This window comes from Anarrhichthys ocellatus, unplaced genomic scaffold (assembly GCF_004355925.1).
Source record: "Anarrhichthys ocellatus isolate YVR2014 unplaced genomic scaffold, GSC_Weel_1.0 scaffold1, whole genome shotgun sequence".
Taxonomy (NCBI): domain Eukaryota; kingdom Metazoa; phylum Chordata; class Actinopteri; order Perciformes; family Anarhichadidae; genus Anarrhichthys; species Anarrhichthys ocellatus.
In genome coordinates this window covers 14207700-14225549 of record NW_022280031.1, presented here as the reverse complement: position 1 = coordinate 14225549, position 17850 = coordinate 14207700, and the positions used below count along the sequence as shown (strand labels likewise).

The window sequence follows — 17850 nt, the reverse complement described above, 5'->3', positions numbered from 1 at the left end:
AAAGATAACATCTGATCGAGGAATTTCATTGTTGTCGTTTTTATTTAATTCACTTCAGCACAAAAAGACATTTTATATACACTGGCACTGCAGTATTCATCTTGAAAGCATCGAAATACTTTGGGGACCATGAATGTACCACATTTAAGTTAATAAGTTTGACCTGCCAGTGGCTCTGGAGGAAAAGTCAGTGGATCACCAAAGCCAATGGATTTGTGCTTTTGGGACCTTGAATATCTTTGAATTTCATGGCAATCCATTGTATTATATGTAAAGAATTTTCACTGCGAACAAAATATGTCAACCTCCTAATGAATTAATCTACAGTGGCCCTAAGAGCAATGCACTGCAACAACTTAAGAAAACACATGCAAATCATCAAAACACGAGCAAATTATTTAAAAAATCTTCACCAATTTGACTGCACATGTGGAGCATTTAGGGGGGAAAATGCAGCAAATAAATAAAAAAAACAGAGCATACAGAAGGAGAATACTGACAGAAGCCTGTGAGGAGCATGCTGGGTAGCTAAGACTGACCTTTGAACTGCCTGTGGAAGAGACCAAGTGAAAAAAAGGAGTTGTGTAATATTTTAAGTAGTGGTGTAAATTAAGAAAGTAGATGTTGTAAGTATATGTTAGTTTTCTCTTACTTTATACTTAAGGGCCACTACATTTCAGTTGTTTTCAGTTATTTCAATGTTAGCATGCATTAAACATGAAAGACTGATTTATATAAAGCACATCTCAAAGTGAATAATACATTTAACCACAATATTTAGCTGTGGATCTGCCTCAACTTTACAGTTGATGTTGCTTGTTTGAATATTAGCGTTTATGTTCCCTGCCTAACCTAGCAAGCAACTTTTTTATATTTCGTAGCAAATAACAAGTGGAGAAATATTTGTGTAAATATGCTGTGCAATAATTCTTAAAGGAGATGTATTTAACATTTTGAACATAAATATAGCAGTATTTGCTATGTAAAGATATAAAGAAGTAATGTCTACCTGAGCATAGAATAAAGTCGCTCTCCCTCAGTGTGTGTCGTCCAAGCTTCTCCTTCCTCCTCTCAGTGTTGCCAGATTGGGCTGGTTTTTGCATATTTGGGCTACTTTTAATTAAGTTGGGCTGGGAGAAATAACATTGGGCTGGCAGACGAAATTTGGGCTGTTTTGTCAACAATCTCGGATCTTGCGCCTTTAAATTCTGAAATTGATTTTATTTCACTGATTTGCTTCCGGAGTGTACATCATGTTTTAGGATTTGTTTGAATACTGACCTCTCTTAATTGCCCTCAAGATGTTGATTTATAATGCGCTCAGATTCCCATGGTTCCCGGTTGAGTTTAAATGATGCGGAGTAGCATCTATACCTTTTGGCCACCAGGGGGCAGAGAAACTCCAACACAGCCCTGACACGTTGTCCGCTACCGCGTTAGTATAAAATTGTCTTCCTAAACATTATAGTCACACAGCAACATTAGCACTGAAGTGGAGATTTATGTCATCTGACGAACAAAACTAGCCTATGCACTCCCCTGTTAGCTCCGGTCTGATCGCCACCAACTTTTAAGGAATCTATATAAGTCTTTAGCGTCTACAAGTGTGCCTTTTTGACCAGCTAGCCACTAACTTTTCTCTCTGTTGTTAAGTGCGGGGCAGTTAGCGTGAGCATTAGAGCTTGTTTTCTAGAACCAGAAAAAGGTAGAAAGAGGCTAACAAGCTACATTAAAGGACCAGCATGTAGGAATAATGGGGGATCTAGTAGCACAATTTTCATATCTATGTTTTCATTAGTGTATAATCACCTGAATCTCAGTATCCTTGTGTTTTTGTTCGTTTAAAATGAGCCCATCATATCATATGGAGCGGATCCTCTTCACAGAGTGCTATGTTTCTATGTTTCTAAGTAGCCTAGAATGGACAAACCAAACACTGACTATTGTTTTAATGTTACCTGAAGGAGACGCTAGTTCTCCGACATGCTTGGAAAGAAGGGGTAAGCAGGAGTGTTCAGTTGGTTGCAATCTGCAACCTCAACACTAAATTGGTTAGAGGGTGGAATTGCTGTGTTTCTCTCCAGCCAATACACTGCTCTTCCGCGTTAACAATTTACCAAGCTTGGATTATATTTTAAGAAAACGATTTCGTTTTCAGTTGTGAAAATTATGCAGTCTTTCTCAGCCAACTTAATCCCAGAGGGAGGATAAAGAGAATCTGGACGGGTGATCTTGGACTTCTGACTTCTTTAATCAAGTACTTCTGCCATTGTAAGATTGACACTATGTCAACCCTCATGTTTTTTTAACCTGTTCTACTACAAAACATCCACCAAGATATACAATCTGGAGCTGCTCCACACCCCTATTTTTAAAAGTTTTTTGAGCCCATAAAATGTTTGTACGGCCTCGCACTAAACAGTAACATTAACACCAGTTCTAACGGTATCTGATGATCTCTGCACCGGTAGTTTTTAAAAGTCACCAAAAGGAAAACTTTCAGTATGCTTCATATTTATGTTCATCTGAAAAAAGACCAGTCATATAATGATTCATTTGCTTTGTGTATTTTTTGATGTTGTTTTTGTCTTTTGCCAGAAAGCTATATTTACTAAAAAAAAAAAAAAAGATAAATGAAACAATACATATATACTGTACAAATTACAATGGTTCTCATTTTTTTTTCCCAAAAAGGAGAATATCAACAACTTTATGCAGGAGCCACGGAGGAGACCTCTGTCTTTGATGTGGATACTTCAGAGCCATCATCCGCTTCTTTGCCAAAGAGCTGCATGATACATGAACGGAACTGTTAGGGAGAGAGAGAAAAACCTTGTTAAAAATGTCTGATTTGGACATAGAGAAGCTGATATATGTGTCAATGTCACTGTTGTGCCCACCTGTCGGTTCATAAAGACGTAGATAACTGGGTTGTAGATGGTGGCGCTCTTGGCAAAGTATGCAGGCAAGGCAGCAGCCAGAGGATGGAAGGCATATCCAGGGTTAGCCGCGGCAAAGCAGGCAAAAGTTGTGTAAGGTCCCCAGCAGACAATATATGCCACAATCATGACAACAACCATTCTGGATACATCTCTCTCAGCTTTTTGGGTTGACTCTGATTCCTTCTGCTGCATGGCAACCTGTGATCCACAAATCAACACAGTGTGAGATTCAGCCAGGCGGTGTTTGTCTTTATATAGAGTATAATGCTGTTAGTAAGATCACTTACAGCACGGATAGCTAGCCAGACTGCAAGGTAGCACAAGATGATAATGCCCAAAGGAATTAAACAACATGTAATCATAAGGACAATCATGTAGGACTGGACTCCAGGGTCTTCACTTCCGCTGAATACATCTGGTCCACAGGAAGTCTTTAGTCCATGAGGCCAGTACCTGATGCAAGGAAATGTTTAGTTTACTGTTCTGATTCATTTAAAACTCAGTGAGGTTTTTTTCAAGATTAAAAAATAATAGGCTACCTGCTCCATCCGAAGATGGGGGGAGCACACCACACGGCAGCCCAGATCCAGGAGAACACTATTCCACCTGTGGCCCATTTTGCATCAAACTTGACGTTTCCAAAAGGTTTGCACACAACTATCCATCTCTCCCAGGAGATGATAGTCAGGGACCAGAGAGCGGTAATACCTGTGTAAAGAATAAGGATACTCAATAAAGGTTCATTCTCAGCCTGATAACATATGCTACACAGAGAAACCTTCTTCCAATCAAAGAAGAGAAAAACACAGTGACCACTTACCACAGACTGAGACGATGTAGCCCTCAAAGACGCACATTGGGTGTCCCAGGATGAAGTAACCAAAAAACTGGTTGCACACACTGATGGTGCTGGCAAAAACTGTCTCTCCAAGATCAGCAATTGCAAGATTGACCAAGATCCAGTTCAGAGGGTGACGGAGTTTCTTGAACTTTGCTGTGGCCACCAAGACGAGACCGTTGGTGAAGACTGATAGGAAGACCACGACAAACATCCAGCATGTTGAAAGGTTGTAAACCCATCGAGGAGCAATGTGGTAGTTAGGACCCTCAAAGGGATCTGAAAGAACAAAAAGCAATCACATATTTAGCTTCACAGTATAGAATGTCATGTAGTCCACATCTTCTTCTTTTTAAATCTTCTTTTGTAAGGACTTAGAAAGACTGAGACAGCCCTTATTTATGTATTAAATGATAATAAGAATGAAAAGAAAGTTTTTCTTGTTTTGTAGTTTTAACTCTAAAGCTTTTGTCAATGTGAATTTACAACGATACAACCTCTAACCACAAACGTTCACATTAGGCAAGTTCACAGTCTTGCGTAGCGGCTTGGAAGCAAAATGTTTATGTGAGATAGAGCTCAATCTCTGGTGAAGAGACAGAACAAATCTTTAAAGTATGTAATTATGTAGATCTGTAATATGTCATGCAACATTATCAAATTAGTTCTTGCTGGTATAAAAGAATCAATTAAAAATAACAAATTTAATGAATTAAAATGATCTATAGACTTTGTAACTCCAAACATAAAATGCCTGCATAACTGTGTGTGTATGTAAAATAATTACCAAGTGTAATTATTTTAAGTCTATAAAATTCAACCATACTGACTTTGAAGATTACTCATTTGAGTGAATTTACCTTTAAAGTCAACAAAATAAGGTAGTGAATCATTACATCTAAATTAGGTTCTATTGGCAAACATTGTGTAGATTTCGCTCTGGTTAACTTGCCCAATGAATTACAACAAAACTGATGATGAATGATGATACTGTACCTTTGGTATGATTGCTGTTTGTATAGGTGAAGACAGATCCTCTTGTTGTGTCTTCATTGTACCGCCTGGCAGCAAATGCCTGTTTTCCCCACTCTTCTGTCATTCTGATCGTAAAGGGAGGACCTCAGCAGTCGACCTTTCTTGTCACTTGCAACCTCCTTGGGTGCCTGGTGCAACACATCTGACTTTAGCTTTTATACTCTGAAGCAGACGTAGACCTCTGATTGGATAAGGATGTTAGGTTATCTGTGGTGTCCTGCTTGGCAGTGATACTGCGTCAAAGCCACCACCGGCAAACTTATTTGAACTGTAATTAAAACTATTAGCTTATGACCTTAAGACACAAAATGCCCAAATAATCTTGAAAGCGGATTGCCTTCCATGCCGTTCAAATGGGAATTAGTTGCCAGACCTTTAACTAACACACAAAAGTCAATGTTCAGCCATCGTTCGATTTCATTGAGACCTGCTGTAGCCAATATTGTCTTTTTCTATACAACTACAACAATTTAGAAATAATAAGTAAAGCAGCACTGAGTATGTGTAACAAATGGTAAATTAAGCTTCAAAGCAAACAATTATTTTCTTTTACTTTTAAATGAAGAGGAATAATTCCACATTGGGAAACCTAATATCTTGAATTGCATCCGTTGTGAAGCTAAGACAAACACAGGAGAACTGTGCATGTTAACTTGATTTGATATTGTGTGTGATGTTGTGGTCCAGGTAAGTACATTCTGTAGATGCGGACCCTGGTGGGCATGAGAGGACAGCCAAGTCTTAAAGCAGCTTAATTCGAAAAGTAGCCAAACTATAATAGTCAGTCACCATTCAGGTTTACGTGAGGGAAGTAAGACAGCTTTAAGCCGGGCAGATTTGAGAGTTCACATCAGCACGTTGGGTTTTTAGACTCTGCTTTGAGCCCATAAGTCACGTCATAATCCGTGTGTTAAAGGCAAAGGTGCGAGGGTATCTCATCACGATTTCTGAGGGATGGCTGTCGAAAAAAAACACTTTTGAAAGGATGGAGTGATATGCCTGCACATTCTTTGTCTTGAGTCAGTGAGCAGAGGGGCAGGATTATTGGCTTGAATAACAATGAACAAAATAAAAACTGAAATAATGAGAAATCAAGGCAGCGTGGTGCTGATATCATTAAAAGAAATACTGTGATATTTCATTGTGGATATTTGATCACTACATACTGGTCTTCAGGATACTTGTAATTAGTTGTGAATTTGAGATATTTTTGGCAAAATGACGCTGGGTGACAGCTGTGTCAGTCCAAAGCTCTCCAGTTCGGGGTGTTCCCAACAGGATAGTGTGCATTTAGCGGATCAGAGCAGCTAGTGATTAAGGAATTTGGCATCCTCTTGCATTCTTAATTACTGTCTATTACCGCAAGCTTATGTTGCTTTCTAACATAGTTGAAAATGGGATTTAAATGATACATTGATGGTTGGATTTTTCAAAATTTCCATTTATTTTAGTTGACGGTGCATCAAATTAGGTTTCTCTTGTCTCTTAAACTGTCTAATTCTTCACACAAACAATTTCTGTCACTTTGTAACGTGTACAACCGAGGGCAACGACGTGAAGGCTTTTGAGGAGAGAGATGGTGTGTGCCACTGTCCTTATTTGTGCAATTCATCAGGCAGAGACAACGGAGATGTACAAAAGATGCAAAAGTTTTGGAGAGAGATCAGATCCGGGAGGCAGTGGGATGCAGCCAGGAGGAGGCCGTGATGTGCAGAAGAGATGTAGGAGCAACAAACGTTCAGGCATTAAAAACCAGTGTCAACAATCTGAATTTGTCAGTACATTGTTTTTCTCTAGAGAGCTTGACTGTGATGATCACTGTCCTTCCTTCTGTCCTGAACTTTTGAGGCACAATTACAAAGTCCGCTCAGCATGAGACCATGATGTTGTACAGTAAGTTCTCCCCTCTTAGTGTTGAACCGCTAATCAGCAGTGGGTTGACGCAGGTGAAGAGTTCTCATCCAGCAGACCAAAGCAGATTATACGGACAGTTCAGGTTCTTCCGTAAAACAGATTAACACAGAGTAATTACTTCTGGCGTGCTCACTCCGTAACGCAATAATCTTTCCGGAGCAACAGTTCAGCTTGGCTCACAGGTCAACAAAAGCTGCTAGTTTATGTTAATCTGTTGTTTCTCTCGAGTCCACTTGTTGCTCAAGTGGCTGGCTCGCAGATTTGTTAAGACTGCAGGACTGCAGATCAAGGAGAAGATGGATCCTGAAACTAAAGAAATCTGTAAACGTTTCTACTATTTTCCTTCATTTAAATAATATGTGTCTATTCATGTTTAACTTTGTATTTTCAATATTGTTTATGAAGTACTGCTGCATTGTCTTAGGGGGGAGTATTTTGCTTTCAGTATCTTGATATCATCCAAGAGGTGGGGTTGATATTTATGTTTTTTGATTCCTATTTTCCATGTGATGCTGTGATGTTTCGAGGGTAGGTCTGGAATTCCGCTAGTTCTGAACTATTCGTGATTGGTAAAAGTTCACTACTAGCAGAACTCAGATTTGCTCCCGACTACCGACGAGAATCTCCATGAACCACCACGAGCTGGTGTGAAAGTCTGGTCTGTGCGCTCGCTGTCTGAATAGCAGGTGGTCTGCTGCCCTAATTACACTGGTGTGAAGTGAACCATGTCCACCTTTGCTCCCCATCGCGTTCACTTCACATCAGGTAATGATCCGTGTTCTCAGATTTGTGCATAGATGTTGTTGAGGGACGATGTGATGAAAAGAGTGGTCTTGTTTCTCCCTTTGCTTTTCCCTGCAGCACAGCTGACCCGTGGTGGCCTACGACCCAGAGGCAACGGTGTCAACGTATTGATTCGACTGACTGATTTTCATCTGTTCTCAGCAGCATGACAGACAGGCAACATGTAACCACGTGTGTTTGCTTGTAATATTCATAATTTTCAGATGTAAAACTAAATATAAGAGCACAAAATCTTCCACAGCATTTTCTTTTCAACATAGCTTGATATGTTTGGATGTATTGTGTTTGATATATATTGTATATTGATGAACGCAAGAGTTGGTTACAATACTCGGGCACATACGTTGTGAAGTGTAAATAGTATGACTTGTGTGACTAAAGAGATTAATGGGTAATCCTATTCAGTTAACCCTCTTTGGCTTATTGGCTTAAAGCACAATGATATATCTTGTTTCTGTTGCACTTTTATTATGTATAATATGTAGAAAATCATTCCTGCTCGCAAATATGTGTGTCTGCCAAGTTATCCTCTGAACTCTGTACGGTAAAGTCTCGGCTTGGCGAGTGAACTTGTGAACCGCGTACCTGCAACATTGTGGGCAAGAGGTAAGAATGACTGACAGACTGGATTTAATATGAGTCTGGCAGTGTTTTCAGTAGAAGGAAGACCTCGAGTCAAAATATAATTATAATATAATAAATAATATAATAGTCTAATATGTTATCGAACATTGTCTTATAATACTATTATATATTTATTAGTCGATGTACTATCAAAACAAAAAGACCTACTCCCCTTGACAGTCTTTTCAGTACTGATTTACTCACAGTTGTAAGGTTACAGTAAACAGTTCACGCGGTACTTGCTGTGTGAACGAGGCAGTTTGGCGCCATCTGTAGGCTGAACGTTGCCTTGTCTCAGTCTTTTACACCACAGTGGTGTCCGATACATTCTATTTTGAATACATATGAATGAACTGGTTGATATTGCATGTGAAAGATCTGCAGATACACAGATGGGCTTCAAATGCTAGACTGGGCTTCCACTCTCCCATTTGAAGCCTATACTCTCCTAATTTAATTCCTGGTGCAAGTTGACACAACCAACAAACATATATAAATGTTTTCCTCATGTGCTTGAATGTCAAAATAAATGTTACCGCAAATTCTCCCTCCAGCTCACTGATGATGTTTTGCAACACATTTTAGTTTCAAAATATCCACAGTGAGGGACATGTTTGGGCGTTCAGAAATGTGCGTGTGTGTGTGTGTGTGGGGGGGGGGGGTGCACTGCGGGAACATGTACCTTTTCTTTACTGGGACAAGCATTACATATGGACCCAAGAACATCCCCCTAATCTCAGAAACTATCTGAAGAGGTGATCCCATGTAGTGTTTGCCCAACATTGTCAGTAATTGCCTCTCAAGCGTCTGCTGTTTTTGACAATACACTTGTAAACGTAAGGTTGATGTCTCATAAAACGGCACGGAATGACTGTGTGTCTGGCTGCAGAGCAGCGGCAAAGGCGGTGGCGATGCACTCAGCTGTGTGACCATTTGCGGCCCCTATCGACAGGGTGTCGGTTAAGAGTTTAAGAGTAGAGGGTGGGGAATCAGTAGTCAGCAGGCAGTCAATGGCAGTATCAAACAGGCAACAAAAGGTGTTTGGAGAAAGTGTGAGTCACTGCAACCACGAGAAGTCCTTGAGCATGCAGCCATAAATGAGCACCCAAATTATTATTCAGTTTCGGTGAAGAAGTATGCGAGATTAGCCGTGGACAAACACAGAGATGCACACTCACGACTGATGTCATAATCTCCTGGCAGAGATAAAAAATAACTTCAATGTCACCACTTAACTTTTCTTCTTGCATTTTGCAGTGAATATGTGCCAATATATATTCCAAACCAGTGAATGTCATCAACATAAAGACACAAACCACTACTACCAACTGTTGTTTTTTTAATTTTTAATTTTGCAGATTATTTATGATTTCTTACTTGATTAGCAACATTGCGGTCATATTTTTTCATATGACAAAATACATGTACATTTACTGTTATATACAATTCACAATCATTAGTGTCAAGTCTTGATGTTCAGTCTAACCAGGCCCAACTTTTGAGACTTCGGTCACTGACGCTGACGTTGACGACTCTTCATCGTCACCTCCACTCATCCCCAGCATCTTCATCATGGATGAGCGGAACTGAAAAGGAAAAAAACAGATCATCAAAGTAGTTAACATGTACATATGGTATCTTTTTTATCATCATGTATAAAGATAACTGATATACCATTAAAGGCATTATGTATAAAATATAAAAATTTACTTTGGCACCCACCAGTGGTTTTATCAAAACGGGCACTGTGGAAGATACTGCAAACTGCAGCAGTTTTCAGTGCTGTTTCAATTTTGAAAAACTAAAATATATTATATTTATTTGTCTACACATGACATAGCAAAGTGAATAAATAAATTATTTAACATGTTTTTTAAATTGATAAAAAAAATATTGCAGCAGTAGAGTATAATCGGATCAATACAATACAGCATTGACTCAAAGCCTGAAAGTTACTAGATGGTCTGTCAACGTTAATATTTGCAGATTTTCAACCTTATTTCTAGCTATCAAAGTAGATAGTGTCAAAAAGACCTGCAGTTGTTAGTGATGTTCTCTGTGTCTCTGGGGCGCAGCTGCTAAATCTGTTGTTGTTACTTACAGTATACCAGTGACGGGACAGTAACATACTTAGTATACGGAAAAACTACAGAGTGCTATTTCAGCTTTGGTAACTTTGGGGGGCAATACCTCTTTAAACCTTGTTCTCTTTGCCTGTGTTACACATCCAACAGCAAAAATGGCAGCCAAAAATATAAGTGCAGAGGATGTAAAAGACGGCAAGGATCTTTGACAATGTACATGTGACAGTGCTTTGACTGACTCAGATATTCACTCCGAAAGCAGATAGTACACACCGGGGAGTTAATTTCTCCAGTGGACTACATATTAGCACTAGCTGGACATCCACATAAAAGGTGACGGATTTTCTCTTTAAAAGCTAAGAGGAGGAAACGGTATGCTCATATTACAAAATGTTGCACTCAGACTGAGGTAAGATTATAAGATTGTACACACATGAAACATAGAGACTATTTTTGCACATTTTCAGCAGTCCAACAGTTTTCCCGCATGCTTCTTTGCATGAAGCAAAAAGAGCATCGTTAAAATTGTTCTTCATCACAATATTTAACCAACCTGTTTATTGAAGACAACATAGATGATAGGGTTGTAGACCGCAGAGCCCTTCGAGAGGCAAGAGGGTATGGTCGCCAGTCTCAGGTCGAATGTTTGTCCTCGATTATTCACGACCCAAAGAGCAAAGGAGGCGTAAGGCAACCAGCACACCAGGAAGCCCATCACCATGAGAACCACCATCCTGGTCACCTCCCGCTCTGCCTTCTGGGTGGAAGCAGACTCTGCTTGGGCCTTCGCTGCCTGTTGAGGGAGAAAGGTGAGTTGGGTCAAAGATTTTTTTACAAAGCCAGTAGTATCACCGGCAATTTCAATGACTGCATGTGTTCAGTATTTTCCGAACCATGCCTGTCAGAACCACGTTGTTGATGGGACTGCTTCACAAGGACTGCACATCGACATGTATCGACTCAAATTTGCACAGTCTTGAGATAAGTCAGTCAAATGATACTTTGGCCTTGAGACATAAGATGATGTGCCTTTAAATATAAATGCTGTTCAATTCTAAGAAGACTTTTTTAGTGATAAAATTACATCTTTTCAAAACAAAAACATTTTGGTGAACCAAAGTAACTACATTTAAGTTTTATGTTATCAAATTGAAGATGTTTTTTGTGATTTGTCTCACCATTTTGAGTGTAAAAAGGAGCTGGCTGTAGCAAAAGACAATGGTGGCAAAGGGAACGGCAAAGCAGAAGCAGAAGAGAAATATCACGTAGGATTCATTGTTGTATTTGTTGTTAGTGGTGTACCAGTCTGGACCACAGGAGCACTGCAAGCCTTCTGGGATGTACCTGGAGAGATAAACACAAGAGCAATGAGTGAGCACATCAGCTTTGCATCCCTGTTATCAGTGCAGATGTAATACTGACCTGCTCCATCCGACCAGTGGAGGAACTGAGGCAATCAGTGCAAACACCCAGGTGAATGCACAGCAGGCTAAAGCATGGTCGGGCTTGAAAATAAAGTTACCAAGTGGCTTGCAGATGACCAGCCATCGTTCAAAAGCTATCACAGCAAGAGACCACAGGCTTACCATACCTGAAATGAGATGGACATACAATTATACAAGTAATACAAAATCCAGTAATGGAAAGGCATGATCAAAAGGAATTAGTTTATTATTTTGAAACTACAGTACAAATCTTACCGCCAAGCGTTGCCATAAAGCCTTCAATTTTGCATGCTAGTGGTCCAAAGATGAAATATCTGGATGAAAATGAGCAGAAGGCAGTGAAGGAGCCCACACAGGACACAAGAAGGTTTGCCATGGCCAAGTTCACCAGGATGTAGTTGAGGTGGGACCGGAGCTTCTTGTATTGGATGGTGCATGCAATGGTGAGGACGTTAATGCTAGTGCCACACACGAATGTGAAGAACATGAATCCTGCCATGGAGTAGAAGGTGGCCGAGTTTCCCAAGTGGTCCTGGGGGACCAGGAAAGGACTGAGTGACGTGATGTTGTTGGTGTCCAGGGGGATGGGTATCCAGAAGTCCTCTGGCAGCTCCATGCCACGATTTGCTTTCATTTAGACGGTGTTGTCGCTTCGTCTATGTCACATATATGATAAAATAAGAAAAAAGAATAAACTATTTAAGAGACAGATCTCAATACTGGGAAGTCTGTGTCCCTAACGTCTTGTTAAGCTTTTGTGGAGGACTGACTTTTATAAAGGTTCCCAGGATGTCCCTTGTGCACATCAAAAGATTAAATGACTATAATTGACTGATTCATTCGGGTTTGCATTGATTGGTTTAAGTCATTTAGCGGTTGACAGTTCTGGCAGCGCTGCCAAGTAGTTTCCAACCCGCATGTTTGAAAAAAGTGCAGCAGACGACTCTTGCATTACAGCTGGCATCGAGGGTTGAGGACAACGTCTGCCACGCGTTAAAGACAACAGCACATGCTACAAATTTTGTATTTAGTGTTCGTGTCATTGGAAAATACACGAAGCACACTTGCACAAGCTAATGGTTGGAAAGCCTGCGTTGGTGCTTATCTAACAGCAGTTTAAGAGATACAGTAGATCTTTGTAAGAAGTTGTTGTTCATGGTAAGCAAGACAATGATCTAAATTATGAATGTGAATGCTGAAAGTTACACACATCCGGCTGTTAAGAACATCACCGTATTGGTCAGTGAACAAGAATTTCAAGATTTGGTCGATCATGTCAACATTATCTACAAATATCTGAATCTAGGAACACACAAGCATATAAATGTGTACACGGTGCACTTGTGTATGTACACAAGCACACTTGCTCTTAACATCAAAACTGATCCAAGCAGGTTAATCCCACTTTCTTAGGGAAGATTGCAGCAGGTCTTTGCTTGATAATCTGGTTTCCAATTACATTAATTCTAATCTCATGCACTGTAGCCCTTTGTAATCCACACTATTGGTTTAACTCAAGCTGCTTTGTGTTACCTTTCTGGCCTTTTGCCTCCTTTCTCGACCTTAAAGAGTGCATAAGATGTTTTGAACACGGTGTAATTGCAGAAGATGCTTACCGTCCGGTAGCTCTGTTAATCCAACAACCCAAAGCAAACAAGGAGAGGTTTACATCATTGTATCAGGGGCCTCCCCTGTGATATTACAGAGACGGGAGGATGAATTAGAAATGAACAAATGGAAAAGCTTTCGTTGAACTGCATAGGGACATTCAAAGCAACACAATCAAACAGTGATATTAACACAAATGATCAGTCACCTCTGCAGCAGTAGCTTTAGAAAAAACTAAAACATCCTTAACAGAAACCAATATAATGTTAGTTTCCCCACATTGCATATCTGAATTCCACAGTTAATAATGGGCTACTTTCACAACACACCCATAACAAGAAACTGCAGTCCAAACCAGTGACTGTGTTGTTTCTCAGTATCCACAACATACAGACACCATATGCAGTAGAAGTACGTATTATTTTTTTTATTTTTCACTTTGCAGATTATTTAGGATTTCTTTATTATTTAAATCGCATATACATTTTTTTTTCATATGAACAAAACACACGTACATTTACTGTTATTTACAATCCACAATCATTAGTGGCAGAGAAGTTAACGGTCTTAATGTTCAGTCTAAGCAGGCCCAACTTTGGAGACTTCGGTCACTGACGATGTCGACGACTCTTCGTCATCAGCTCCACCCATCCCCAGCATCTTCATCATGCATGAACGGAACTGAGAGACATCAAAGGAAAAATACATTTTAAAATAAGCCTTATAAAGCATACCTGTAGTGGGTTTTCAACATTTCGGGACATCCAACTGACCTGTTTATTGAGGAGAACATAGATGACCGGGTTGTAGACTGCAGAGGACTTGGAAAACACAGACGGTATAGAAGCAAACCTCAGGTCAAAAGGCTGCCCACGGTTGTTGACCACCCAAAGAGCAAAGGAGGCGTAAGGCAACCAGCACACCAGGAAGCCCATCACCATGAGAACCACCATCCTGGTCACCTCCCGCTCTGCCTTCTGGGTGGAAGCAGACTCTGCTTGGGCCTTCGCTGCCTGTTGAGGGAGAAAGGTGAGCCAAGTCTCATGACTTATGGGTTCTTCATGTTTAGTGGTACATGCGCCAAATGGTTAAGTAGCAGTATTACACAATTATTGGCCAAACAACATTCTTTAATTCTGTTTTCATTTTTTTTTAACTTTGCCTCACCATTTTCAGTACAAAAAGGAGCTGGGTGTAGCAAAAGATAATGGTGGCGAGGGGAACAGCGAAGCAGAAGCAGAAGAGAAATATCACGTAGGATTCATTGTTGTATTTGTTGTTGGTGGTGTACCAGTCTGGACCACAGGAGCACTGCAGGCCTTCTGGGATGTACCTGGAGAGATAAACACAAGAGCAATGAGTGAGCACACCAGCTTTGCATCCCTGCTATCAGTGCAGATGTAATACTGACCTGCTCCATCCGACCAGTGGAGGAACTGAGGCAATCAGTGCAAACACCCAGGTGAATGCACAGCAGGCTAAAGCATGGTCGGGCTTGAAAATAAAGTTACCAAGTGGCTTGCAGATGACCAGCCATCGTTCAAAAGCTATCACAGCAAGAGACCACAGGCTTACCATACCTGGAATGACATAATGTAGGAATAAAAACATGTTTTACCTCATCAAAACTCAAGTGTCACAATCTCATACAATGTGTTTCAAAGTTTGTCTTACCGCCAAGCGTTACAATAAAACCTTCTATCTTGCATGCTAGTGGTCCGAGGATGAAATATCTGGATGCAAATGAGCAGAAGGCGGTGAAGGAGCCCACACCGGACACAAGAAGGTTCGACATGGCCAAGTTCACCAGGATGTAGTTGAGGTGGGACCGGAGCTTCTTGTTTTGCATGGTGCATGCAACCGTAAGAGCATTGATGAAACTGCCCACAACAAATATGAAAAGCATGTATATGGCCATTGCATAGTAGGTGCCTGAGCTTGCTAGATGGTCCTGGGGGACCAGGAAGGGGCTGAGAGACGTGATGTTGTCCGTATCCAGAGGGATGGGGATCCAGAAATCCTCCGGAAGCTCCGTGACACGGCCGTGCTTCATTTTGACCCGAATGTGAAGAAGGAAAATCTGAATTTGCTTTTCATGTGATAATCAGCTCAGCGTCTCCTGCTCTATGGCTATGGTAGTCTACTACAGATTAAAGGAGCCCCTTTATAAGGCTGTCTGATGGAATCTTTCAGTAATTTAATGATTAAATAATTGATCCAGTAAATTGTAACCCCCAAGAATAGTCGAGGAGATTAGAGCACTATAGGAAGTAATGCACGATCTACAGACACATTACACAATGGATTAAAACCAGGCTAGAAGCCAGTACAAGATTTTGGATCAATCATAACACAGATTTTATCTCATCACCTAGATGCTATTTCAGGTCAAACGCAATGGTATACAGTACATTGAGACACACACAATAAGTAGAGCTGCAGAAACCAATATTTGCTGTTCACTGTGTAAGATGTTGTTCATTACATACGTTTGTATCCAATAGAAAATGCAGAACCCGTCATGGCCTTTCAGACGGTTAGTGCAGACTTATCGTCACATATAGCTCCACTTCCATAACAGTAAGCAGATGTTAACAGAACTTTCCTCAAAGTTGACCTCAAACGCAAGCACGCCTGACAATGTTTGATTCTGATGTGGAAAAATAGAAATGCTCTGATTTGTGATGAGATCCATGCTCAACACAGAGTAATCCGTCTTTGATCCTGATACGATAATGAGTAGAGAACATCCATCCTAATACTAGCAAAAAGCAGGTTACCCAAAGATAGCCTGAATGTGATTAGCAGTTCTAATAGCACTGATGACTGGATTAGCTGACTCAAAAAACAATGGTCTTCCTTCCAGATTGGATCCGATTGAACCAGTTTGGGCACCATTCACTCATGGGTGAATACATGTTTATGTCAGTACATATAGCATTAAAGGTGTGCCAAATATCTAAATCAAAAAGGCAATGCAAAGGAATTTGGCCTAATTGACCCTTTTATTTTGAAAGGGGGTTGTAATAAAGGACTTAGACAGGAAGGTCCAGAGGAGATATACTAAAGTATTCTGAACACACTTTTACTACAGGTGTGTTGTAAAAACTCCCTACGTTTGTTGAGCAATATCTAAAGTAAGTTGTTCATTAGGTAGACAAACGAAATATTGAACCTAAAAGGAAACTTGAAGAGATGTAGTTTATATGTTACATTAATTGAAAAAATATATTTTCAACCATCAATTCGAAAGTATTTGTACATCATTTAGATTTTTTAGCAGGTTAAAAGGGTTTTGTATATGTTGCCATCTTAAATAACTTGAGGACACAAGCAATAAGAATACAATTTAGATTTTAGAACATTTAGAATAAAAACATAGCAATTGTAATGTTTAAAACAGCTTCCGTCCTCTGGCTGTGACACTCCTTATTTCATCCTCCACCCTCCATAATATAGTTTTTGTCATTTTCTTGAGAAGCAAAATGGGACTACAATCTGCATTTCGTTGTGCAACCCTGTTGTAGTATGACAATAAAATAACCTTGTAAAACTCTAGATATGATTTTATGACTTCTGTATAATTTTTATTGCTTAGACTTCTTATTTTATTTGTAACAAATCCCTTCCAGCAGCTGTCTATATGGCGATGAAATGTAGGTTGATAGATGTGATGTATAAGACACAAGAAGATGTCCCGTTAAAAAGGCTCACACGCTGATCTGTTGGGATGCTTATACCACTGAGAACTTATGTACACCTCCTGAAAAACCTCCACCCCCAGCTGCCATTATCCTTGATCCACGTCAATTGTGAGGATTTTACATGATGATCTCTTTAGACTGTTAAGGTTCAGTTGCTCAGCCGCTTCCTAAGACTCTTACCGTGTGTAAACCATTACCGGCAGCTCAGAAAGGTAAGTCGAGGTGTTTGTCTGAGTGCCACTGACCTGTTTAACCCGCTGCTGTAATCGCTCGCTCTGGGTAAGCTATACACATATGTGCGTGAGCGCTGACTGATTATGTGACAGTAAAAAGGAATCGTAGGCCTAAGAACAGGCAAGAAGCATGCCCTTGATTCAAATCCTTAAAGCTGCAGCAGGAGGTTAACTGTAAAGACTACTCATAAATGGTAGATGTTATTTTTCTTTCTGAAGACAGATTCAATGTAGGTGTTTTTTCATGGAATCACAATCTCAATTGTGTGCATAGTGAGTCTCTATGACTCCGAATAAATCCCTCACCTGGTCAGGAAAGGGACTTCCTGAGGAACAACGGAAAGAAGAGATTTGGATTAAAAGTAGTACTACATGTCACAACAGTTTGTGTCAACTTGCTGGACAATTGATGTGTTAAATTGCTGCTATATTAATACAAACAACACTAAGTATCTTTATTTAAGCACATGTATTATTGGTGTTCACTGTTTATGCTTTTTGACTCGCTGCTTTTAAACACACCATGTCAGTTTACCTCTTAACCTTGTCTTTTATTGCTCTGGTTTATTCCCTTGTATCGTGTGTTCACAGTTTTACTTCTATTCTTATACTAGTTGTA

The 17850-nt window shown here is 40.1% G+C and overlaps 3 protein-coding genes across 3 annotated transcripts; all 3 read right to left on the bottom strand.

Moving 5' to 3' along the window:
* Positions 1-2622: 2622 nt before the first annotated feature.
* Positions 2623-4929, bottom strand: LOC116379737 (red-sensitive opsin). Its single transcript, XM_031841735.1, has 6 exons — positions 4777-4929; positions 3763-4059; positions 3482-3650; positions 3230-3395; positions 2901-3140; positions 2623-2809 (listed from the first exon to the last, which is right to left on the bottom strand). The coding sequence occupies exons 1-6, from the start codon at positions 4877-4879 to the stop codon at positions 2711-2713; spliced, it is 1074 nt and encodes a 357-aa protein (XP_031697595.1). The 5' UTR covers positions 4880-4929; the 3' UTR covers positions 2623-2710.
* Positions 4930-9517: 4588 nt separating this feature from the next.
* On the bottom strand, positions 9518-12413 carry LOC116397270 (blue-sensitive opsin-like). The gene is made up of 5 exons (XM_031872574.1): positions 11942-12413; positions 11664-11832; positions 11420-11585; positions 10795-11034; positions 9518-9743 (listed from the first exon to the last, which is right to left on the bottom strand). Exons 1-5 carry the CDS (start codon positions 12318-12320, stop codon positions 9639-9641), a joined length of 1059 nt encoding a protein of 352 aa, XP_031728434.1. The 5' UTR covers positions 12321-12413; the 3' UTR covers positions 9518-9638.
* Positions 12414-13750: 1337 nt separating this feature from the next.
* Positions 13751-15411, bottom strand: LOC116397331 (blue-sensitive opsin-like). Its single transcript, XM_031872705.1, has 5 exons — positions 14969-15411; positions 14706-14874; positions 14462-14627; positions 14068-14307; positions 13751-13975 (listed from the first exon to the last, which is right to left on the bottom strand). The coding sequence occupies exons 1-5, from the start codon at positions 15345-15347 to the stop codon at positions 13874-13876; spliced, it is 1056 nt and encodes a 351-aa protein (XP_031728565.1). The 5' UTR covers positions 15348-15411; the 3' UTR covers positions 13751-13873.
* Between the last annotated feature and the right edge of the window lie 2439 nt (positions 15412-17850).

Bases quoted from the DNA above. Each gene is read 5' to 3' on its own strand.
- LOC116379737 (XM_031841735.1), bottom strand. From the start codon at position 4,879: ATGACAGAAGAGTGGGGAAAACAGGCATTTGCTGCCAGGCGGTACAAT. The intron at 3,651-3,762 runs GTAAGTGGTCAC...TTCTTTACACAG, and splicing joins CTACATCGTCTCAGTCTGTG to GTATTACCGCTCTCTGGTCC. The intron at 3,396-3,481 runs GTAGCCTATTAT...TCCTTGCATCAG, and splicing joins CCCATCTTCGGATGGAGCAG to GTACTGGCCTCATGGACTAA.
- LOC116397270 (XM_031872574.1), bottom strand. From the start codon at position 12,320: ATGAAAGCAAATCGTGGCATGGAGCTGCCAGAGGACTTCTGGATACCC. The intron at 11,833-11,941 runs GTAAGATTTGTA...ATCTCATTTCAG, and splicing joins CTTTATGGCAACGCTTGGCG to GTATGGTAAGCCTGTGGTCT. The intron at 9,744-10,794 runs GTTGGTTAAATA...TTTCCTTTTCAG, and splicing joins ATGTTGTCTTCAATAAACAG to TTCCGCTCATCCATGATGAA.
- LOC116397331 (XM_031872705.1), bottom strand. From the start codon at position 15,347: ATGAAGCACGGCCGTGTCACGGAGCTTCCGGAGGATTTCTGGATCCCC. The intron at 14,628-14,705 runs GTCAGTATTACA...TTATCTCTCCAG, and splicing joins CCACTGGTCGGATGGAGCAG to GTACATCCCAGAAGGCCTGC. The intron at 14,308-14,461 runs GTGAGGCAAAGT...CTCCCTCAACAG, and splicing joins TCCTTTTTGTACTGAAAATG to GCAGCGAAGGCCCAAGCAGA.